Raw genomic sequence first — 25,111 nt, forward strand, 5'->3', positions numbered from 1 at the left:
CACCATCCCAACCGTGAAGCACGGGGTGGAGACATCATGTTGTGGGGGTGCGACATGAGGAAGGAAAATTATGTGGATATATTGAAGCAACATCTCAAGACATCAGTCAGGAAGTTAAGCTTGGTCGCAAATGGGTCTTCCAAATGGACAATGACCCCAAGCATACTTCCAAAGTTGTGGCAAAATGGCTTAAGGACATCAAAGTCAAGGTATTGGAGTGGCCATCACAAAGCCCATGTGCGAGTAAGGAGGCCTACAAACCGGAATCAGTTACACCAGCTCTGTCAGGAGGAATGGGCCAAAATTCATCCAACTTATTGTGGGAAGCAATCAGTTACACCAGCTCTGCCAGGAGGAATGGGCCAAAATTCACCCAACTTATTGTGGGAAGCTTGTGGAAGGCTACCTGAAACGTTTGACCCAAGTTAAACAATTTAAAGGCAATGCTACCAAATACTAATTGAGTGTATGCAAATGTCTGACCCACTGGGAATGTGATGAAAGAAATAAAAGCTGAAATAAATCCTCTCTAGTATTATTCTGACATTTCACATTCTCAAAATAAAGTGGTGATCCTAACTGACCTAAAACAGGACATTTTTACTAGGATTAAATGTCATGAATTGTGAAAACAGAGTTTAAATGTATTTGGCTGAGGTGTATGTAAACGTCCGACTTCAACTGTATAACGCAGCCCCTGCACGCAGTTAACCTCGGTCTAATTATATAGCAAGAGAGACTGCAGATTCTGTCAAACAACAACTTAAATATAAGATTTGCAAAAATGAAGTAATCAACAATCACTCAAAATGGTTCAGAGATGAAAGCTCAACAAAGATTTGTCTCTCTCCTTTTATAGAAAGTACATCCTCTTATCTGTGTGACAGTTAGCCGATGTGCAGAAACAGGGCCAGGGAACGGAGTTGTAAAAAGTCATTTATCTCATCTGCACCCTTATGTAGACCTAGCCCCACCCAGATCCGTTCCACGCATCGAAGTGGTTGGAGGCAAAGGAAAAACAAATAAGTGCTCCCAAATATAACAATATGCATTTCATAAATATTCAAATAAAGTGTGTAAATAAGACGTATTAAACACGTCTGTAAAACCCCAATGAGGACATAGACCTGCCGAGCAAGTTTTCATAAATCATTGGGTACATCGTACGAAAAATATCAGAGTAATCTGATATAGGGGCATAATTCATGTTCAAATTCACAACATAACGTACATAGGCATTTCATCATTAAGACCTTTAGGAAATAATGTCTGGAGGGTGAAAATCCAAAAACATGATCTTTTACTCAGAGTATTATTTATATCACCTCCCTTATCTGATATCGTAACGTTCTCTATGCCACAAAATCTAAAGGTAGAAATGTCATGCTTTAGGTCATTAAATTGTACTGCGACTGGATAATCCTGATTGAACATTTATGTTCACTAATTCTCTGTTTGAGAGAACGAGAGGTTTTACCTACATAGCACAGCCCACATGGACATTTAATAATGTAAATAACATGGGTGGTGGAACACAAAATAATGGAACCATTTTCCTGTATTTGGGTGGCAGAAAAATTAGACTGAAATAGTCTACAAAACTTCACATTCAATCATTTGAAGAAAATACATCTATAGGCTACATTTCAGTCGAATTTGTGACACAATGAGTAAGATGTGCTAGGAGAACTGAGGATGGATCGACAACATTGTAGTTACTCCATAATACTAACTTAATTGACAGAGTGAAAAGAAGGAATCCTGTACAGAATAAAAAATATTCCAAAACATGCATCCTGTTTGCAAAAAGGCACTAAAGTAATACTGCAAAAATTGTGTCAAAGCAATTAACTTTTTGTACTGAATGCTAAGTGTTATGTTTGGGGCAACTATCATAAAAGACATTACTGAGTACCACTCTCCATATTTTCAAGCACATTGGCTGCATCATGTTATGGGTATGCTTGTAATTGTTAAGGACTGGGGAGATTTTCAGGATAAAAAAGAAACATACTGGAGCTAAGCAAAGGGCAAATGCCTAGAGGAAAACCTGGTTCAGTCTGCTTTCCACCAGACACTGGGAGATTAATTCACCTTTCAGCAGGACAAAAACCTAAACCAGAAGGCCTAATCTACACTGGAGTTGCTTACCAATAATTTTGACTTAAATCTATTTGAACATCTATAGCAAGCCCTGAAATGGTTGTCTAGCCATGATCAAGAACCAATTTGACAGAGCTTGAAGAATTTTGAAAATAATAATGGCCAAATGTTGCACAATCCAGGTGTGGAAAGCTCTTAGAGAATTACCCTGAAAGACTCACAGCTGTAATCTCTGACAAAGGTGCTTCTTGAAAGTACTAACTCAGGGGTGTGAATACTTATGTAAATGAGATACTTCTGTATTTCATTTGGAATGAATTTGCAAAAATGGATTAAAAACATATTTTCGCTTTGTCATTATGGGGTATTGTGTGTACATAGATGAGAGAAAAACAAATATTTAATCCATTTTGAATTCAGGCTGTAACACAACTAAATATGGAATAAGTCAAAGAGTATGAGTACTTTCTGAATGCCCATTTATGTACACTACATTTAAAAAATCAGCCAAACAACACATGCAGATGACTTCTTCCTAGCTGCTCTGTATTCACAAGAGTGGACATTTCTTTCACTTGGTGTTTGTTTTGTCTGCCATTAAATCATGCATTTCAAATGCTCTTTACAAGAGGTATGCTTCCCCAGTCCTTTAGTGTTGCCATTGTCATGGTTTCAACTTGAGTAGCCAGTTTTAGGGAAAGCTCTGCCCGAATTAGCATTTAAGCCACTCTCAAGTCTAGCATTCAAGCCACTCTCTGTGATTGAACCAGGCGCTACAAAAAGCCTGCTTTCTCCCACTGAACAGGTGCTTGATGTGATGGAACCCTGCTGGTCTCTTTTAGATCTTGTTGGTCAGCAGGCGGCGTGGGGGCTGGTATTACTGCTAGGCTCCTCAACCTTGGTGGTAGGGCTAGTAGAATGCTCCTTGAGCTCAGCATCACTCTCAGCATGGTGATCCTCAGTTTTTTTTTCCTTAGTGGACTTCGGATATCCATGCTCATCAAAGCTTAGCCATTAACTCGCTATAATTATTCAGTGCTACCAAAACTTAATGAAGCTAGGTGCTAGCTAGCCTAGTAGCTGTAGCCTGCTAGCTGTCTACAAAAAGTGACCAACTTTTTTCCCTTTTTGTGAGAAAAAAATTGCCAATTTGACCCTGCCCTGGGATCCAATGAGCTTCCGAAACCAGGTAATGAAGCGATACCTTATGACATTGCATGGCTAGGTTCCCAAATCAGAATGCATTTCTGGATTTTAACTACTAAATATTGCATTATTACACCCTCCCTCCCACTCCTCAGTGGACACCCGGCATATAGCCTTGGTCCTGGTCTGCACTACAGCACCCCTGAGACACCCACAGGCCACTACCACAGCATCCCTGGAGAAATTAGGGGTAAATGCCTTGCTCAAGGTCACAGCGACAGATAAAATGAAATAAATAAAAAATGTTTTATGGGGAAACAAAACTGTGAGTGGGGGCTGCTGGGCATAAAATCTATCTAGGGGGGCCATTCCCGGCATTACCACAGCAAAGCACCGGCCCAGTCATTTGGCTTAATTTAGGCCTGAATCACTCATGATAGTAGCTTATCCATAGCAATTCAGTGAGTCAGCGCTGTGGTCCAGTGGCACACACCCACTGCCCGTGAGCGTAACCCAGTCGTCACTTTCATTAGATGAAAGAGATGCATTTAATTTACTAATGCTTGTTTCATGTTTTAAACTTGGATGTAATGTTTTTTCACCCATGATTTGTCACTTCTTCATGAATAAATAAATGCATTGCTACTTTTTCATAAAATAAATATATTATTCCTACTTGAAATTATTGTCATCTATTAGGTTGCTTTTTCAATGAGGGAAAGAGGCTATTGAATGCAAAGAACAGGGAAGCAAAAAACCCCAGAATCACTGTGTCTTGTCTAGTTGTTTTTCTTCCTCACCTGGACCCATGCCATATCCTTTGTGATCCTGAAAAACAATGGTCTATTTAAATATCTTCCTCTACTATTATGCCAGCCAAGGGGGATCCTGCCTTCCAGTGTCAGATGGAGAATTCATTCAGCTGAATGGCATTTACTCAGACAGATGGTGAATGGGAAGAATAGGTGAGAAAAAAATACCCACCAAGCTTCCAAGGGGGCCAGAGGGAGAAAACATTTGCACTGAGCTGATATTAAGAGTCTGTTTATCCCATCCTGACATCGTTGAAACCTCTTTAGATATCCACATAATGAGTAAACTAATGCAACACTTCAAGCAGATATCATACAAGCTGATACAAAGCACATTTGAAGAGTTTCATTCCAAAATACTAAATATACATTTTCATAAATATTGGTAAATTATCTTTTTTTTGTTTAAAGAACTTATTAAAGAGATTTTCCCCATCTAATCATGACATGGCGTTGTTTAATGACAGACATGTATTTGTTTGAAACCAATCACTAGATGGTTTCATTTCAGAAAGACAGATTTTGATGCAAAATGAGATATATCCGCCTCACTCTCAGATAAAATAGTAGGACTGCAAGGTTTTACACAGTCAAATGTGACAAATAATTACATTTTTTTTTTATAAAGAACTTGTCACGCCCTGGTCTTAGTATTTTGTGTTTTCTTTATTATTTTGTTCAGGCCAGGGTGTGACATGGGTTATTTATGTGGTGTGTTTTGTCTTGGGCTTTTTTTTTGGTTATGGGATTGTGGTGTTGTCTAGGTAAGTCTATGGTTGCCTAGAGTGGTTCTCAATCAGAGGCAGGTGTTTATCGTTGTCTCTGATTGGGAACCATATTTAGGCAGCCATATTCTTTGAGTGTTTTGTGGGTGATTGTTCCTGTTTGCACTAGATAGGGCTGTTTTAGGTTTTTCACCTTACGGTTTTGTTTTGTATTGTTTGTTATTATCTTTATTAAAGATGTATTGAAATAACCACGCTGCATTTTGGTCTGATCCCTGCTACACCTCCTCTTCAGAGGAAGAGAACCTTAACAGAACTGTACAAATGATACATTTTGGCATCAATATTTGAAATATATATATATACAGTATAAAAAAACATTTATCAATACAATAATGTGAGATCTGGACTCTGGTCAAAAGTAGTGCACTATATCGGGATTAGGGTGCCCTTTGGGCATGGATCTTCAAGACAATTTAAGTCAAAACTAACTGGACCACTCAGGAACATTCAATGACGTCTTGGTACGCAACTCTAGTGTAGATTTGGCCTTGTGTTTTAGGTAATTGTCTTGCTGAAAGGTGAATTTCAGAATTACTTTAGTGCCTTATTTCAAACAGGATGCATGTCTTGGAATATTTTTTTCTTCAGTACAGGCTTCCTTCTTTTTACTGTGTCATTTAGGTTAGTATTGTGGAGTAACTACAATGTTGTTGATCCATCCTCAGAGACACTGTTATTTTTTTCTTCATTTCAGCTCATAGTGGAGCAATGGGCCTCAACAGTGCATCTCCAGCAAATGCTGTGGTTTCCAGGTGGTTCCTGCCATGTTCATCTCCTTCTCATTTGTCCTTCTCTATAATCTTCTTTGGGCGACAAACCTATCTTTCCATGGCACCACCTGCTGGATTTACATCGTACTAATATACACTTGGATTCTACTGCCATTACTGTGCAACTCGATCACAATAATATAACCTGCTAGATGGTTAACACTCTATACTTATTAGAGCATAAAAAATAAAAAAATAAAAATAATTTCCGATGATAACCTTGATTTGAAACGGTCATTATGAAATCTACACTACCTATTCACACTCCTTGACTTTTTTCACATTTTGTTGTCTAACAGGCAGAATTTTTAAACTGATTTAATTTTGATTTTGTGTCACTGGCCTATACACAATACTCCACAATGTTAAGGTGAAATGTTTTTCGAAATGTTTACAAATGAATAACAAATTAAAATTGGAAATGTCTTGAGTCAGTAAGTATTCAACCCCTTTGTTATGGCAAGCCTAAATAAGTTCAGGAGTAGAAATGTTCTTCTCAAGCCACAAAATAAGTTGTACGGACTCACTCTGGGTGCAATAATAGCGTTTAACATAATTTTTGAATGACTACCTCATCCCTGTATCCCAAAACATACAATCCCTAAGGTCCCCCAGTCAAGCAGTGAATTTCAAAAACCGATTCAACCACAAAGACCAGGGAGGTTTTCCATTGCCTTGCAAAAGCTTCTTTATGTACAGGCTTCTTTCTTTTCACGCTGTCATTTAGAGTATCTACACTGTTGTTGATCCGTCCTCAGTTTTCCCCTATCACAGCCATTCAACTCTGCAACTGTTTTATTGGTGAATGGGTCAACAACAACAAAAAGCAGACATTGAATATACATTTGAGCATGGTGAAGTTATTGATTACACATTGTATGGTGTATCAATACACCCAGTCACTACAAAGATACAGGCGGCCTTCCTAACTCAGTTGCCGGAGAGGAAGGAAATTCAACATGAGGCCAATGGTGACTTTAAAACAGTTACAGAGTTTAATGGCTGTGATAGGAGACAGCTGAGGATGGATCAACAACATTGTAGGTACTCTTCAATACTAACCTAAATGACAGTGAAAAGAAGGAAGCCTGTACAGAATTTTTTTAAATCCAAAACATGCATCCTGTTTGCAGGAAGACACTAAAGTAATACTGCAAAAAAATTGTATTTTGTCCTGAATACAATTCGTTATGTTTGGGGCAAATCCAAAACAACATATCACTGAGTTCCACTCTTCATATTTTCGTGGCATGTTGGCAGCTGCATCATGTTATGGATATCAGCAAACTGCTGAGGGACCAAAAAGGGGTCACTTTTGTTGTTGCTCTGAAACATGTAATAAATTCCTGCTAGGGGGAAATGCAGGTTAACTAATTAAACAACAGAATATGATCTACATGATCAGTCTGGGTGTGTGAAATAAAAAGTGATTAATGTGAACCTAACTCACAGCTAAAACATGTAAAGGAAGTTATGTTATTTGTTGCCTAGACTTTACTGCAAATGACAAAAAGACAAAGACTTCAATACACTAATATGGCAGTTAGCCATGACAGCTTTTATAATAGAACGCTTGTGACCACACACATCTAAATATTGCACTTGGGAAAAAACATCTTGAAGTAGAAATATAATTAAAGTAGAAATAGAAATAGAAACAAACAGTCATTCTATTTTTGCTCTATTATAGTGGCCACGATAGACATTGATCAAGTGCACAAGGCTACATGTGCGCAAAAGTAATGTTCACTGAGCAAAAAACGTAATAATCTCACACACACACACACACACACACACACATACACGTGTGTCTGTAAAGTTCAACACAACAAAAACAATATCTTTGGGCTACACTGCACATTATTGCATTGTACACTTTCTACCTGTGGACATATGTTCTACAATGTCAGCAAAAGTAAGAAAAAGGGAAAGTGTTTGGGGTTCCTTTCACCTCTAGTGGCATCCAGCTTAAACCAGGACCAGCTACTTGATTCCTGAATCCACTTGTTTAACAAGCGACACCTCATTGTCACCTAATTCTCTCATTCTGAAAATTAAACACATTCTGTAAAGGGAAAACATTAGTTAACAGACAGTTCATTAGCTAGTTAACATTTCACACAGATTTCACACAGATTTCCAGGGCCCATACAGTAAGCAACTAACTTACTGGACGGCAAGGAGTCGTATACCAGTTAATACTATAGCGAATTGGTTAGGTTACTAATGTTAGCTCATCTGATGGTGTAACGTTAGCTAGCTAATGTTAGCTGTCTGACTTTATTAGCAAGCAAATTTTCACACCAATAAGCTCTAATATTTGATTAGATAACTTGGCTAATGTTGTTCAACATTTCTCTGGCTAGCTAACGGAGAATTAGACCCAGCTAGCAAGATACTTAACAATGCTAATACACTTTCCACCACACTTTCTCCATCACCTCAAACTTTCCAAATGCCAGTAGTTTTTCGGTTACAGCTCATGAAGTACACTTCATCCCCGTCTCTGTGGTCAGGCATCTCACCTAACGTTACTGTTCAGGGGACGCGCTCCGGAAGCCCTGAATGCAGCATGCAGTTCGGGGCCGGGCTCAATGTGGGCGGAGAACCCTTCCTGTCTCCTTCAAGGTCACCTAAGTTGAGGTAAATGTCAAAGATATCAACATCAAACCTGGTCCATGGATAAAAATATAAACCATGGAAATAACTGAGGCTGTCATTATGCATAATCTACTTTGTCAAATTCATGTTATACCACTGCAGTGGTATATTTTTATATGACAAACTACTGCACCGATGTTAACATAGCGTTAATTAGCACCCATTTGCACGTGAGCTAGCTAATTGCTCACAATGAGGGAATCTTATTTGGACAAATTTGCCTACTTGATCAGTAAGCCTACATGTACAGTTACGTAATCGATTTGATCCTTGATTTTTCTGTGTTTCTTCAATGTATGCCTTGTTGTGTTTGGCTGGCTCTAAATATGCATCGTTGATGCCATTCCCTTAGTTACACATAGCGAGTCTACAGAGCCTACACATAGTATATACAATAATGAAATCACCTGGTGCCAACATACATGGCAAGTCAAGAAAAGTCATTGTAACTTTTCCCCACTGCAAACTGAATAAGTTAGGACACAGAGGTTGCTCTGAAAACACTTCAAGTCTTTAAACACAAAGAGAAGCATAGCGCCAGCCGTATCTTAAGCCATCCTCAGCGCAGGAGAAAACCTCCCTGCTTTCGTTTGAAAAAGGGTGCTGTGGCCGCTGAAAATCTTCACGGTTGAAACGCCCGGTTGGAAAATGTAACCCATATGGCCATATGTAATCACTGCCAATGGTGATTCTAACAATAGGGACTCAGAGGTGTGAATACTTATGTAAATAAGAGATTTCTGTATTTCACTTTCAATAAATGTGTTAAAAAAATCTAACCGTATTTACACTCATTATGGGGTATTGTGTGTAGATAGGTAAAACACGTTTTTTATCCACTCTGAATTTAGGCTTTAGCACAAAATGTGGAATAAGTCAATGGGTAAGAATACTTTGAAGGCACTGTATGTACTTTGCCAAGATTGATCAAAGTCAACCAAATGCCTTATTTAGTTTGTTAAATCTTCAAATAAAAAACCAAATACAATTTATTAAAAAAGACCTTTATTTAAGACATTCCTGAATGTCAGCTGCATTTGTTATCAGAGTGGTATTCAAAGAACAATACAAAGACCGTGTGACAAACATATGAAAAAATATCCTTTAAAACAAATACAGAAAAAACATAATTCACTCGCTACCAACCCAGAAATCTGATTTGAGAGTTGCACACCTAAAGGAAAGTTATTACTTCCATTGTGATTTATAATCTGCCAAAGCAGTTACAGGCATGGGCAGGAAAAAAGGGCTACTACAAGAACAAAAACAAGACATGTAGTGTTACCTTTAACCGGTTAGGGAGCATTAAAACATTAAATATACACACAGCTTAATGTGTTCTCGTTGTGTCTGGGTCTGTTCGGAGATGTAAAGTGTGTACAATAGGGTTACATAGCGTTAAACAAGAATGTAGCCTCCAACAGCAGGGAGGCTACTCGTCATCATCCTCATCGTCATCCTCCTCATCATCTTCATCGTCGTCGTCATCAGCAGCTGCGGAGGAGGCAGTATCCACTCTACCATTGGTGCGGTATGATGCAATATCCTGTGGGACACATCACAATTACTTATAGAGCCAGACGGATATGTTTGGACCCAAAACCAATATATCTGCTGACATACTGTTTTACAGAGGGAAAATGAAAAAGTGATTTTCCCACACTGAATTCTCAAATTGCCATCCAAAATAGCAGTTGTCCAAGAAATATGCTTCAGATGTTGATTTCTTACATTTGGACAATGGCATCATGAGAATGTCGTTCAGATCAGCATGAAATTCCCCTTTTTCATCCTATTTATTGAATATTGGTGGAATTATCTGCACCCATCTTATTCAAAATCAGAAGTTCGTAGGTCAACTTCTAAGATGATTGAATAGAGGATAATCACAGAAAAGCCAGAATTCCAGTCATTGTGAAAACCCCATCTCTGGAAGTTGTATCAAAGCCCTGCTCACCTTGTCGTATTTCTCCTTCAGCGTGGCTGCCTTCTTCTCGTACGGCTTCTTCTCCTCAGCTGCAGAGCTGTTCCACATCACTCCCAGCTTCTTAGCAGTGTCTCCAATGGACAGGCCTGGGTGCTCGCTCTTTATCTTGGCCCGGAAGTCAGCACAGAAGATGAAGAACGCAGACCTGAGAAACAAAACAAACACATGTCAATTCAAAGGGAAGTTTAATTCCCCTCTCGGATTGCTATCCAGTCTATCTGTCATGCAAACCTTGTGAATTATGGTACATACGGCGGTCTCTTGGGGGCATTGGGATCCTTAAACCTCTTCTTTTTCTGGCCATTGGGTGGGATGTAGTTCTTCATTTCTCTCTCGTAGCGGACCTTGTCTTGCTTTGCCATGTCCTCAAACGTTCCTTTTTCTTTAGGAGACATGGGCTGGATGTAGAGGTATAAATTCAGATTACACATCCACATGGCCACAGCAAGACTGTCCACAAGGTCACTCAAGTGTAACAAAACATACCAAGGTGGAAATAAATTCAAAACCATTCTGAATATGGACCAGAAACATGTCACTTCACAATCATTCACTGGTGTGTAATGCTACCTTCCATCGCTCTGAGCATTTCTTGGAGAACTCGGCGAAGTTGACGCTGGCTTCGGGCTGTTTCTTCTTGTGCTCCGCCCTGCAGGTCTGCACGAAGTAAGCATATGAGGACATCTTGCCTCTCGGCTTCCTAGGATCTTTCCCCATGGTGACTTGTGTAGGTCTAGTAGGAGAGGATATAGATAGAGTTTCAACATAACAAGGATAAATTCACCCTGAGCTTTGGCCATATTAAATGAGTGTCCCTCCCTAGCTGCCCATAACAAAGAATGGGGCCTGGGGGTGTGCACATTTGTCTTCTCCTTTTTGAAAATAAACTATTGTAATCGCTAATAATTATCACTTGCTGCATGACGGCAAAACCATTTTTGCAAATAATTAAAGGTGCAATTGTGCATATGGATGGTGCAGCGTAGCTAGCAAGCTACAATGGCAGTTCGCTAGCATCGAATCCAACCCCCTCTGAACACCAAAACAAAGCATAGCTATCATGGATCCATCCCATTGTTGTGTCGTAGGTAATAGCTAGCTACCTAGCCTTGCAGTGAGCCGTTATAGCTAGCTAAATAACGTGTTAGTGTTGCAAAAGACAACATGGAGACCTAATCTGACTCGTATCAAATGGGACAAAACAAAAACAACTAACGTTAGCTACGATACAGCAAATAAAATCGAGATGCTCTGTTAACGTTGTTAATGTCAGCGCAACGGGCCAAGCTTGCCACAGCTAGCGTCTATCTAGAGCAAAAATAACTAACGCTAGATAGACGTAGTACAATATAACTCGTTAGATATGTCTGGCTTCCATGAGTTTTTAAAACCAACTAACGTTAACGTTATTAAAGTCACGAAGATGTTTTAGGTGGTGCCTAAAAATGTGCTGGCTAGCAGTTGTTTACTGTCTTTTGTTAGCCCACATTTCACTTACATAGCTAGTTAGCAAGCAAATGCTTTATGAATGCTCAGCAAAATACACTAAATATTTGAACAAAAATAAATGTCCATGTTGCTATTTCTCATAATTCGCAACATACTCTAGCTAATATTTTGGGTGTAAATACATACCCTCAGTTAGCTAACCAGCTAACGTTATGCTTCATCAAACAACAATGGGACGATGATTAATATTCGCTAGTAGCGCAAACAATGACGTCACTCTCGTATGGTAATGAAGAATTCTTCAAAATAAAAGCACGCATTTCTAAACATACAAATGTAAATCTTCTTCAGTGGGGTTTTAGTCAAGTGGCCAGGGTTCCGGTCTAGAAGCACGGTTTCGACTGCTCCTACAGTTTTGCTTCCATACTGCAGATGCCCACCCAGAAATACAATTTCCATACAAGGCCACATAGAGATGTCAGATTAGAAAATTCCTAATAAGACACTTTAATTGTCGCTGAGGCTGATTTTTCCCCCCATCACTCACAGCCAAAGATATTACGTTTATAGTTTATATTCATCCAATGTCTGACATGTTTTTGGATGACGTGATGACGCCGTTGTTGCTCGCCTGCTACCTGTGCGCACTGAGTACTAGTGTGCCTGTGGTGTTGGTCTGTGTAAACTGGATGCAACACAGATATAGATGAATCGGCATATGCAAATATCAGTAGATTACCTTGAAAACAACGGATATCCGGACATCTTGGACGCAGTCTCCAGTTCTTATTTACCTCAGTGGTTTTAGTAGCCTCGTATGAAGCATCCTGATTTAGAGAAACAGAATGTAAGCTTGTGAGATCAGGATGGTTTGTACGAGGCTAGGGTTTTAGTGCAGATGACATCTAACACGTTATATTGTCTCCCACTACTGTATTCAAGGTAGAAAAGAAAAACATATTTGAAGGGAAAAAACTAACTTAATCGACAAAACAAAACGAAGCAAAACAGACTCCCACTTCTTCCATCCATCGTTGAAAGTTCCATGTCTCCTAACTCAGGCTCTGGGGCCTGAGAGGGTAGTAAAAGGCTCGTGATAGCCTTTCATGTAAACTCCTTCGCCGACAAGTCCTCCAATCTCAGGAACCTCTCTGACGCATCCACAATGATGTCCATCTTTCTAGACTTTTCTCCACTTTGGCAGTGCCGCTGATCACCATAGCCATAAATAGTGCAAAGTTCACCTTCTTAACCTGTAGAATATCTGTAGCCTGCAGGTAATGCCTATCCACCACCATGGGGCCTTCATGACCGCTCGCTCCCTCAACCCTTTTGACAGCCACTGCAAATGATATATTCTGGATGGACCTGACTTTAGCCACATTCCTTCACCCTCGTTGGGCATTCCTAAAATGAATCAACATGGTTCCCACCACAATTGCAACATTTCACATGATCAAAACTCAAACCACACTCAATATGATCTTCTCCACAACTTTCATCTTTCAATCACAGACACTTTCCACGTGTTAAAAGGCACAACAGCAATCACAATCTTGGTACAAATGCTCTTACACAGTAATTCGCATACCTCAACTTCTCCTCGATTTGGAGGGACTTCACTTCAAAAAACAAAAGAACAGATACTCTTCATGTTCTCTCCATTAACTACTCATTTCAACCGACGTGCATCAATCACTCTAGGGATATTTTACATTTCTTCCAATTGCACTTCCCACGAAACGCCAGATATTACCCCCTTGAGGGGTGCCCTGATCCGAAGAGCTACGCACAACATGACAACATTCTCGACTCGAGTACAACGTAACCCAAGCTATTTCTGCTTATCAGAAGTACACGAAATCAAAACAATCCCACTTCTCGTAATCCTTACTGCATTTACTTAAACCATCACTCTTTCCACCAGCTTGGATATTTCAAATGGATTTGCCCCTCCTCAACAAACAGCACTCCTACAAGATAAGAAGCAGCAGGAGCATTCCCAGAACTATCCATTTTGTTTTCCAGCAATACTTTGGTAATTTTTCTATTCTTTTGGACCATTGTCCAATTTTCCTTGCTTTTACCGCCATTAGTTTTGTGTTCACCACCTGCTCCAGCTTCCACCATCTTTAACCAAAGAGCAACACACTAGTTCCGTCCTCTTCAAGAGTCAGCCACTGACATCAACCTACCCTCTTGCAAAGTGGAGAACTCATTCAAGAGATATTAAATGTTAATTGATGTTCATTTTTATTGTGCTTATAAGCAAATGCAAGAAGGAATTTGTGGAAACCAATTACAAAAAGAATGTAAGACCACTATCAAAAAATACAATGTTCAGATTGGTATGTTCTCAACATTGGGATTTAGAGAAAAAACTATTATACGTGGTGAGGTAAAAGTGGGTTTGGGAACACTCAGTAGGGTCTGTAGAATCTCTATATAGTGTTATTTCTTTGGCGACTGAGGTTTAAATACCTAGCAGTACTTCGTACTCCACCCACTCCATTGGTCCCAATGCAATACACTATCGACCTATCTATTACATATTGGCTTATAGAGAAAAAAAGCTATTCTATGTGCCGAAAATAAAAGCCGGTTTGGCATTACTCAGTAGAGCCTGAAGAATCTATATATGGTGTTATTTCTTGGGGGACTGCAATACAATATAGGCCTATACATTACAGAGAAAAAAATACTCTATGTGCCAAAGTGTGGTGGGGATTACTCAATAGGGTCTGTATAATCTATACAAAACAGTACGGACATCTTCCTAATATTGAGTTGCACCCCCCACTTTTGCCCTCAGAACAGGTTAAATTCATCAGGGCCTGGACTCTGCAAGGTGCTGAAAGCGTTCCACAGGGATGCTGGCCCATGTTGACTCCATTGCTTCCCACAGTTGTCAAGTTGGCTGGATGTCCTTTGGGTGGTGGACCATTCTTGATACACACGGGAAACGGTTGAGTGTAAAAACCCAGCAGCGTTGCAGTTCTTGACAAACGGGCACCTTCTACCATTCCCGTTCGAAGGCACTTTTTTTGTCTTGCCCATTCACCCTCTGAATGGCACACATACACAATCCATGTCTCAATTGGCTCAAGACTTAATAATCCTTATTTAACCTGACTCCTCCACACTGAAGTGGATTTAACAGGTGACATCAATAAGGGATCATATCTTTCACCTGGATTCACCTGGTCAGTCTATGTCATGGAAAGGACATATGTCCTTAATGTTTTCTACACTCAGTGTATCTGGATGTAGTTTAGTGGGGGACTGAGGTACAAATACCTAGCATCACTTTACTCCAACCACTCCATTGGCCACAGTGCAATACACTGTTTTTGAAACACCAAATACCCTTTGGGCTTTAGATCAAAAGTAGAGCAAATAAATAACACCATATATAGATTATCCAGACCCTAGTCAGCAATCCCAAGCCCACTTTTACTTTGGCATATAGAATAGATTTATCTCCATAAACCAATATGTCATTTATAAACCTACAGCGTATTGCTTTGGGACCAATGGAATGGGTGGATTAGAAAGTGATGCTGGATATTTCAACCACAGCCATCCAAGAAATAACACTATATAGAGATTCTACAGACCCTACAGAGTAATCCCAACCCCACTTTTACCTCAGCACATATAATATTTATTTTCTCTATGAGCCAGTATGTAATTAATATACATCGAATGGAGTGGGTGGAGTAAGGAGTCACCAGCACTCTGTATTAAACTCGTTGGTCAACATAAGAGACCAATTTAAGTTTTGCAGACTTTAATTCTAATTACATATATTTTTATTGGATTTTCGATATTCTTAAAGTTTAGCTTGTCTTTGCAGGGGGACTCTTATTAAATATTTTTACATCCCTCGATCGTGCTGCCAGCATAATATATTGCTGCTAAAATAACGGTAATAGCCAGATTCGATGAGCGGTATTTTAGCTGTGCGACGTCTCCATGCATTGTGGCTCCTATTAGCTGCCGCCAACTCCGTAGAATGTCTGATTGGGCGCTTGCTTTCCACAGCTCTTACTGGAGACGTCGAATGATTGGTCGTCTTTCTAGAGTCTAGCGTAAACACTTCAAAGTTTGAGGGGATTCGATTATTTTGCCCAGGATGCCGCTTGGGAAGAAGTTTGCACCAGGTGAAAACTGATGGCATTCGTTTTGGAAACGGTCTGCCTCCCGGGCGTGCGCCAGGTGCTCATAACAAAAAGTAGGCTCAAAACTAGTAATGAGCACATGGAGTAATTTCAGCAATAAGGCCCGAGGGGGTGTGGTATGTAGCCAAAATACCACAGCTAAGGGCTGTTCTTATGTATGTGGAGTGCCTGGACACAGCCCTTAGCCGTGTTATGTTGGCCATATGCCACAAATCCCCAGGCTGCCTTATTGCTATTATAAACTGGTTACCAACGTAATTAGAGAAGTAAAAATACATGTTTCGTCACACCGGTGGTATACGGTCTCATTATACCATGGCTGTCAGTCAATCAGCATTCAGGGTCCACCAAGTTTAAAATGGTCAATTTGCCCGTTCACGTCACGGTCCATAATATGGTGCACCTCTTTGTTTCAGTGCCGCGGAAATGAATAAAACATTTGTTTGTGTCACATTTTGAAATCTTTTAAAATGCTATTTTAAAAACAAACTCCAAAAACTGCCCCACAAAAGGACTATTATATGGCCCAACAACATATCAGCATAATTTCTGGCCATTAATGGCGAGAATATAGATGCTGTGCTTGCCTTCACTTGTCTGGCCTTTTACAGAACATTTACTAGGACACTTGCAGACACAACGAGATAGCCTATTCGGCAGGCTTTAATAAAACATATATATATATATACTTTAATAAAACAGTGTAACCACCAGTAACCCGGTCTACCACCCTTGGTGCACCTAGCCAAATGTGATGCTGAATCTTTCATGCGGGTCCAAGCCCCCCAGGCAGCACAGCATCAATCATCAAATTGCCTTCGCGGATGTTGTGCAATTCACAGGAATTGTTGTGTGTCTCCCATAACAACCAAGGACTCCAGCACACACTCCAGCACACACAGTTGCACACCACGGAGCCCTGAAAACAAGTTTTCTAGATAGGCCAAATTGAACAATGCAAACTCAAGATGAAGAATCCTGCGAACCAGGTAGGCCTACAACTGAAGTGTCATAACTTCTGACGTCATAATTGTTATTACGTTACATTGCATTGGTGGCGTATTTTCAATGACTTTCTCTCGCTTGTGATTCAAGCACCACGGAACTGTCCCGGAGCATCATCAAGCGCACGATCGACAAGTTTGCCTAACACATCCATCCCAGGCAGAGTTAGAGAAGAGATGTGTGCATTTGTGTCCAGACATCGCGCCCAATAACCTAAATATTCCGATTTCTGGAAACGTTTCATCACGAGCGAAAACAGCTATGGCAGCCGTGGGTGAGGAGCCTCAGATTACTTGACATGAGACTTTTTGGGGCTGTTTCTCGGACTCTGATCGTAGTCTTGGGAAAATAAATATATTTGTAAGGAGATTCTCCATTGAATTTGCTTTAAAGTCCAGGACTAGGCTTATTCTTCATTGAGCATGTTTTTTGGACTAGGTTTATTAATGTCCGAGAAACCTCACCTTTATACTAATTTAAATGAGTTATTGTCTATTAACTTGATATTTGAAATTTCAGATGACAGGCATATGTGGGAGTGGGACCCATATGAAACATCGCAGAAAAGAGATTTTATTTATCGACCCAGTTCATCAACACCAGTTTTACCGTAGGCCTGAAAATATGATTGACTATTCATGAATTCATTTCTAATTCATTATGTTGTTTATATTATTCACATTTAGGCTATGTCTCCCTATAAATTTTCTCCTTTTGTGAAATCTTTTTCAGTCCTACAAAGACAAGAGCCCATAGAAACTCCTATGCACTAGCTTGTCCTGTGGGTGCCACTGTGTACAATGAGGACTTCTGTTGGAAGCCAGCCGCTAAACCTGACAGCATTCGCACAGGATCAGCCTCTGGGAACAGGAGGAACAACCCACATCCCAGTCAGGTACAGATCCACATTCACACTCAATCCTCTGGACATGAACTATTTAGAATGTGTAAACTTTCATACTTTTTACAGAAAGAAAAGCTTCTTAACAAACATTAATCTAACATTTAGCTAACTAACCTGTCTGTCCTCTGGTGCCCCTATCCAGGGTTGCATTTCAAATGGAACCCTATTTCCCACATAGTGCACTACTTCTGAACAGGGCCCATAGGGCTCTGGTCAAAAGTAGTGCACTGTACCCTCTTAGAAAAAAGGGTTTCAAAGGGGTTCTTCAGCTGTCCCGACAGGGGAAACGTTTTTGGTTTCAGGTAGAGACTTTCTTCAAAGGGGTTCTCCTACGGGGACAGCCGAAAAACCCTTTAAGGTTCAAGATAGGACCTTTTTTTCTAAGAGTGTAAGGTGCCATCTGGGACACATCCCAGTTATTATTATTATTATTATTATTATTATTGTACCTCTATGCTTTATTACTTATACATTTAAGCTCTTTGGGCAGCGATGTATTTATTGTATGAAAAGTGCTAAACATTCTTCATTTTTCCCTAGTCATTCATGGTGTGGCGACTGCCCAAGGGCCAGAAGCAGAGCTCTGTAGGTGGTTGGTCCCCCTGGAAAAGTCCTCCTTCTGAGGAAGAGATCCGAAACGCTCTGACTGCCCAGTACCGGTCCACCTACCGGACTGACTACCTGGGCATGCCTCAAGGTAGAGAGATCAGGGAGCATACAGTGCCTTCGGAAAGATTGATGAGGAAAAATAACAATTTAATACATTTTAGAATAAGGCTGTAACCTACAAAATGTGGAAAAAGTCAAGGGGTCTGAATACTTTCCGAAGGCACTGTATATGCCAAGCGTCTTAGAGTAGGATTGCTTATCTATGATAAGGTTCCCCCTCTCTCCATGTAATCTTATTCATTAAGCTCTAAAAGGCTAAACTTATCCTAGATCATCACTCCTGCCCTGAGAGGCTTGATGGATATAGGCTCTGAGCCGTGTCTGAAATGATACCCACACTAATTTTGTCCAAAGCCACACCCTGTTTCGAAGTTCTCAGTGTTTTCGAAGTACTCCCCAGCATGAGTATCTCTATGTAAGAGTATGATACTGTAGGCTTACAAAAGCTGTAAGGGGAAAAAAACAACTAAAGTCGGCTCAAACTGAAGACGGAACCCCCCCCCCCAAAAAAAAAAAACAACAATTATTTATCAGGATTCAATCAAGCAGATAAGGATATTCCTGATAGCACTTTCAGAACAGTTTTTTTTTATTTGTACAGGACATAGTAAGTCAAGTTGCATGCACTAGATGACTTCTCAGTCAGGTGTGTGTCTGAACTGAACAGGTCTTGCCATGTAATGATTCAGTTTATAAATAACTCTGCTGTGGAACTAAAACACAATTCTGAAAGCATTATCTGGAAGCCATTACCTGCAATTGATTGAATCCTGGTAATTCTATGTTTTGGGGGGTTATGTCTTTAGTTTGAGCAGAAGACAGTAGTACAACTTCACTCTAGTTGTTTGTTACCCCTTACAGTATTCGCCTTGCAAGTTCTCTCTTCTGCACTTTTGTATTTTTACAGGACTTCAGTTGATCCCCCCGATTCTCACTCCGCTGAACCACAAGCGCCAAGTCCCTCACTGCACGCACACAGAGATGAGGCACAACTACCGCCAGCCCAGGGAACGGTCTGAACTGCGGGGCAACATGTCGCGCTACGGCTGCAACGCACTGCACGGCGTTGCCCCCAGGGGTATAGGTAAGTTATGAGCTGCCTGGAGGCATCCTATGAGTAGAGTGAAGTTGCCCCTAGCCAGTAATCTTGAGTCAGTGTTTTCCCCACTAATCGTTAAGGTTAGGATTGGGGGAGGGGAAGCCGATCCTAGATCTGTACCTAGGGGAAACCCTGGAGCAGTGGCGGCTGCTGATTGGCTGAATACCCGGGGTGCGAGGTGTTTAGAGTTGTCAACAAAGCAGCATGACGGAAATATGATGCCAAGTTTTTGAACTACCAGTAGTTTCTTTGAGAAGATATCTGAAGCGATCGGTGCATTTGAACAACAGCATCAATACACCTATTTCACTCTTGCATGTCAAAAACCGAATGACCCCTGCTGCACATGCTGCCACTGTTTTGATCAGGTTAGATTATACTATTTAAAATGAGCAGTCAACTCATGAATAAACTAGTGCACTAGGGAGAATGCAACAAGCATACAGATGCAATAAGTGAAAACACATTATCTAACTGGGGATAGCTAGCTAACATAATGTCACAAAGCATGATGCGCAAGCCAGTTAACGTTCATTCTGGAAAAACTTCAGATTTACGAGTTAGTCAGATATGAGTTTAGAAAGACTTGAAATTGGCATGGGAGCTAACTAGTTAGGAAGCTAACAGCTAGCTATGGCTAGCTATCTGCATATTTAAGGTAGATAACTGGTTCATTTGACCCAAAAAGTGTTTCTCAAAATTACTGTGCCTGGCTAATTAATTTGATCATGCTTTGTGAATCATCCGGGTTTATGCTGTTTTAGTCCACACAACATGTCGCCCGCCCTGTCACCTACAGCAGAACCTGATGAACAACATGGGGGGAACAATCAAATTGGCCATGTATTTTTGTCCTACCAGATCTGTGATGAGAAGGTTCTAGCTAGTGCATTCCTCTGTCCTTCGACTCTTGTTGGAGGTAGTTGTCCAGTTTATCAAGTCCCAGGCTGCCATGACTGTTACGATAATTTATTTACAAGTGAATTATTGCTTTTCGCTTTAGTGCCACCTCTACCTGATAGAGCAGATCTAGTCTGACGTGCGGAAGTAAGCCGTCTGGCACGAGATACTCATTGGGAGGGAGACTATAGCAGACCCAGAAGTTCCCCTTCATAACAAATAGCTGGCACAACAATCCAAGCAATGTTCTCATGGCCTATGTGCCCACGAAGGCGGGGCTGCTGCTGGCAGTATCTTTGGGGCAGTAACTGAACAGCTTGTTATTTCTTTTTTGAACAGGAACAGCTTATTATTTTTTTTAACAGGAAAATGTACACATTTACAGCACTTTTCTGAACATTTAAAACATCATCTATGAACTATATAAAATATATATTTTAATAAAAATTTGTACTTTTTGTTGTTGTTGACCAATCACAAGTTTGAGTGCCTCCCCTAACGCTCTTATGGGCGGGCCGCCACTGCTATAAGTAATTTGATTTCCTTTCATTTTGACTATTAGGGAAGACTATATAGGGCAGGGGTGGGCAACTGGCGTCCCCGGCCCCCCTTTTATGGGCAATTTCCCAAAAAATCTATAAGAATGAAAATACAGTTGGAACACAGTCGGGATCTTAACTTACTTAGTTAGAATTGTAGAATACACAAGGTGTCATTTCAAAATGTGGTTGTGCATCAGCAGGTTTTCTCTACTTGCCATGGCAAAATTAGTAGAATTGTATGAAATTTGGTTATACAATTGCAAAATCTTCTCCTCCACCCCATGGCAAAATTAGTAGAATTGTATGAAATTTGGTTATACAATTGCAAAATCTTATCTTCCACTCCATGGCAAAATATGTAGAATTGCATCAAATGTGCTATAAAACTGCAAAATGTTCTATATGCCCCATGACAAAATGTGTAGAATTGCATCAAATGTGCTATAAAACTGCAAAATGTTCTATATGCCCCATGACAAAATGTGTAGAATTGCTGGAAAATAACTCTAAAACGCACAAGTTGTTGCCCCCCCCCCAACAAAATGTAGCTTAGCGCCTCCAACAGGCTAGGGCTGGCTCTAACTACATGTGTGGGTATGGATGTGATTGTGTAGACCTGTGAGCCATGATGAGTTCATATTTCTTGTGGCCCCCACCCCCATCAAAGTTGCCCATCCCTGATATACTGAATAGGGTGCCATTTAATATTTTCCCACGCTGCACAATGTTGCTCAGAGCTAAACTCGGGTAAAATAAGGCAGCCTAGTGGTAGCCTAGTGGTTCGAGTATTGGGCCAGTAACCGAAAGGTTGCTAGACTGAATCCCCGAGCTGACAACGTAAATATTAGTCGTTCTGCCCCTGAACAATGCAGTTAACCCACTGTTCCTAGGCCATCATTGTAAATAAGAATTGCCTAGTTAAATAATTAAAGGACCTACCAGGCTCATCACTTAGAGATCTCAGTGTAACTCCCACTCCTTTCTGTTCCAGTTCCTACTGTTGTTCATGGTCACATCCACAACCAGGAAAATAGTTCCCAGTTGACCACCTACGACAGACACTTTGGAGGGATAACGACCGATGTCTCGGCTGTGCTCCGCTCTCTACAACCCCAAGAGCTCCAGCAGTTCTGCAGACATCTACCTGACAAAGGTGAGCTACGGACTGTTGTTATGAACCCTGACTCTATTCTCCTAGTTACAAATCACTTCCCTGTTTGGTTGCTTGAAGTTGCCCATAAACACTGATCCTGGGTCAGTTTGGCATTTTCTCCACTAATGGTTAAGGATTGGGGCAGGGGATCTGATCCTAGATCTGTACCTAAAGGAAAATTCACCCCAGAGCACTCTATATTTGTTGACTGGTGTTTTGTGTTTACAGATAAGGAGGTTGTGCAGACATTTTTGCACCGAGTGCCCCCTACCAGCCAGGTGAAGAGAGGTACAAAGTCACCTGTCCTCCCTCCTGCGTTGTATAGGTCAGAGTGGATGTCTGGCTGGCCCGGGCCCCTGTGATACTTGACTTTCTGTAGCATCCCACCACAATCATGTGACAACCAGAGGCACTGTCCAGTCAACAAGTGCCTTTGTGGGACTGTGTGTACGAGTGTTTATGCTCTGTTTGTGAGTTTTATTTGCAGTGTTGTAACTGCCTTGACATTTCTGAAAATAAAGCCAATGAATCTAATGCAGCGATACTTCCGTTTACGTCTGCAATCTAACTATAACAGTACTGAATAACACCATTGTGATACTTTTTTTAGCATGTTGTACTGTAGATATCACAGATGTAAGTGCAGTTTTACTTGCTGAATCAAATTATTTTTTGGTACAGTTACCATGATTCCAGAACCAAACCTCAGATTTATCAATAGTAGGCCTACTTCTTTAGAAGGCGTCAGAATGAGGTTTCAGAGACAGTCAGTAGTGTAATACCGTCATTATAACATGCTAGTACGTGCTAGAAAGTACATGCTAGTACATGCTAGAAAGTGCTAGAAAGTGTCTGCACCCACTACTGTAAGTCGTTACTAAATTACTCAAATGTCAAAAGTAAATGTAGTAACATAACAATAACACATGTTTACACCAATAGGGTGGTGCCCTTTAGATCTAATCCAAGGTTTTGTCTGCTCTGTGGAACTGACAATATTAGCAGAAATGCATCCAGTAGTTATCTTAGTATCTTAGTTGGGTGAGAGCCACCCACGTGAGTCCAGGTGAAAGGTTAGAGTGTCAGGTAATGTGACATCTGGAGAAGCAGAGGCTGTGGGCTGGACTGGCTCTGAAGGGCTAAACTCCTCCATCCACTCTCACAGAGAACTGAACACTGGACCAGGCTGACAGACAGACAGACATACAAAGACTACTGTGATGCCGCTGGGGGAAGAAAGTTTGCCCTTCTTCAGCTGCTGGGAAACTAGAGATTCAGAATGTGTCCAGGTTTTCTGCCTCTGCTCTGCCACCTGTCAGTTTGCTGTTGCTTTAAACAGCAGATCAGGTGCTGGTTTTCTAATTGATTATCTGCTGCTGTTTTCTGTGGGCTTTCATCTCAGCAAGGGGCTGACTGGGTTGAGCTGGGTTGACGGGGTGATTTGGGTTGAGTCTTCTGCATTGTTGCACTGACATGTTGCTCTCCACGGGAGTAGAACGCCTGTTTTTCAAAGCCTGTTGACTGTTGTCAAGGTGCTGTGGAGGCGCACTCAGTGGCACAGCTCTACATTTACCATGTAGCACTGGAAGCCTAATTAATTTGAGCTCCGATAAATACATTTCCCTAGATTTTATTAGATTCAAAGCTGTTATTCCTAGTCCCCCTCCTACCTTCTGTTTTGGTAAATATAATTTAATTGCCAGCGCATGCAGAGTTTGTCGTAAAAACTGTCTTGGCTGTGTCAAGCAAAGTTTAAAAACTCACAGTGAAGTTCTGCTATACACACAGACTCCCGCTGATGGACAGTAGTTATCTACCGCATATTATGTAAGGAACAACTTCATTTGCAACCCCCGTCTTCTCGGAGTCTGCTCTGTGGTTGGTTTGTCTGGAAGGGTTTTGAGACTGACTCAATTATCTGGTGGATGTGTCTGCAAATAGGTCTATCCTCCCTCTCACAGCATTGAAACTGAGCTCTAAGCTTTAAGTATCTAAGGCTGTGTTTATACAGGCGGACCAATTCTGATCTTTTTCCCACTAAAGGCTCTTTTGACCAATCACATCAGATCTTTTCACATCATATCTTTTTCAGAGCTGATCTGATTGGCCAAAAGACCAATTAGTGAATAAATATCAGAATTGTGCTGCCTGTGTAAAAAAAAAAAAAAACGTAAATGATTTGTCTTTTGACCAATCAGATCAGCTCTGAAAAATATATGTTGTGAAAAGAGCCGATGTGATTCGTCAAAAGACCAATTACTGGGAAAAATATCAGAATTTGGCTGCTTGTGTGAAGAGCGAGGCAATGTAAGATTGGATCCCCTCTAGGTCACAGCACCAATTACACAACACTATGAAGTCTGAGACCTGGGATTTAGACTGTAGTTTTTCAGATTTGCATATTTAAACATATTTTTGGACGTTAAACCAGAACTTGCATAAAGCCATCCACAGATAACATTATTCCAACTATTTACTTATTTTATTTTTATGTTTACCACTCCAGAAACACCCCCTATCCCGTACTTACTTGGCAATTCTGGACATCTGAAAGGATTTGATTGCTACAGTGTAATAAATATGGTGAAAGTCCTACCAAGCCTATCAGAGGGCAAAGTGGAGCAACTGCCATTTTTTGTTTATGTCTATCATTTCGTGCCTAGGGGCTGTAGGGTTTAGCCCTGTTTTAATATTAGCAATTCTATCTTCCTTGAATAGGCCTACATTCCTGATCTGACATGGCTGGATTGGTGAAAGCTGTGGTAGAACCATTGCTTACACCTATCAATTTGTGTTAGTTCAGTGATTACTTCAAGGAAGAGAGGAAGAAAGGATGCACTTTCAAAGTATTCAAACAGGGTCTTCTTTTCTGGACTTAACCTGAGACTTTTGGGTTCTTCTTCCACCACATTCTCGCTGAGCTGGGGAGTGCAGGAGAGCGA

At 40.7% G+C, this 25,111-nt stretch overlaps 2 protein-coding genes across 3 annotated transcripts; one reads left to right on the plus strand and one right to left on the minus strand.

The window, feature by feature from the left end:
• Positions 1-9,268: 9,268 nt before the first annotated feature.
• Positions 9,269-20,632, minus strand: LOC110490084 (high mobility group protein B1). Of its 2 annotated transcripts, none has more exons than XM_090200166.1 (5): positions 20,433-20,632; positions 10,838-11,000; positions 10,520-10,665; positions 10,238-10,412; positions 9,269-9,826 (listed from the first exon to the last, which is right to left on the minus strand). In XM_090200166.1, exons 2-5 carry the CDS (start codon positions 10,982-10,984, stop codon positions 9,713-9,715), a joined length of 582 nt encoding a protein of 193 aa, XP_090056292.1. In that variant the 5' UTR covers positions 10,985-11,000; positions 20,433-20,632; the 3' UTR covers positions 9,269-9,712. The 2 variants fall into 2 exon arrangements, with proteins under 2 accessions (XP_090056292.1, XP_021418911.1); XM_021563236.3 differs by lacking the exon at positions 20,433-20,632 and adding an exon at positions 11,903-12,386.
• tex26 (testis expressed 26) lies at positions 16,759-22,713 on the plus strand. Its single transcript, XM_021563237.3, has 8 exons — positions 16,759-16,886; positions 16,993-17,176; positions 17,422-17,512; positions 17,635-17,797; positions 18,347-18,503; positions 19,383-19,559; positions 22,008-22,169; positions 22,398-22,713. Exons 1-8 carry the CDS (start codon positions 16,866-16,868, stop codon positions 22,529-22,531), a joined length of 1,089 nt encoding a protein of 362 aa, XP_021418912.3. The 5' UTR covers positions 16,759-16,865; the 3' UTR covers positions 22,532-22,713.
• The last annotated feature ends 2,398 nt before the right edge of the window (positions 22,714-25,111 follow it).

Source organism: Oncorhynchus mykiss, chromosome 15, assembly GCF_057628025.1.
Source record: "Oncorhynchus mykiss isolate SJ-2025 chromosome 15, ASM5762802v1, whole genome shotgun sequence".
Lineage (NCBI taxonomy): Eukaryota > Metazoa > Chordata > Actinopteri > Salmoniformes > Salmonidae > Oncorhynchus > Oncorhynchus mykiss.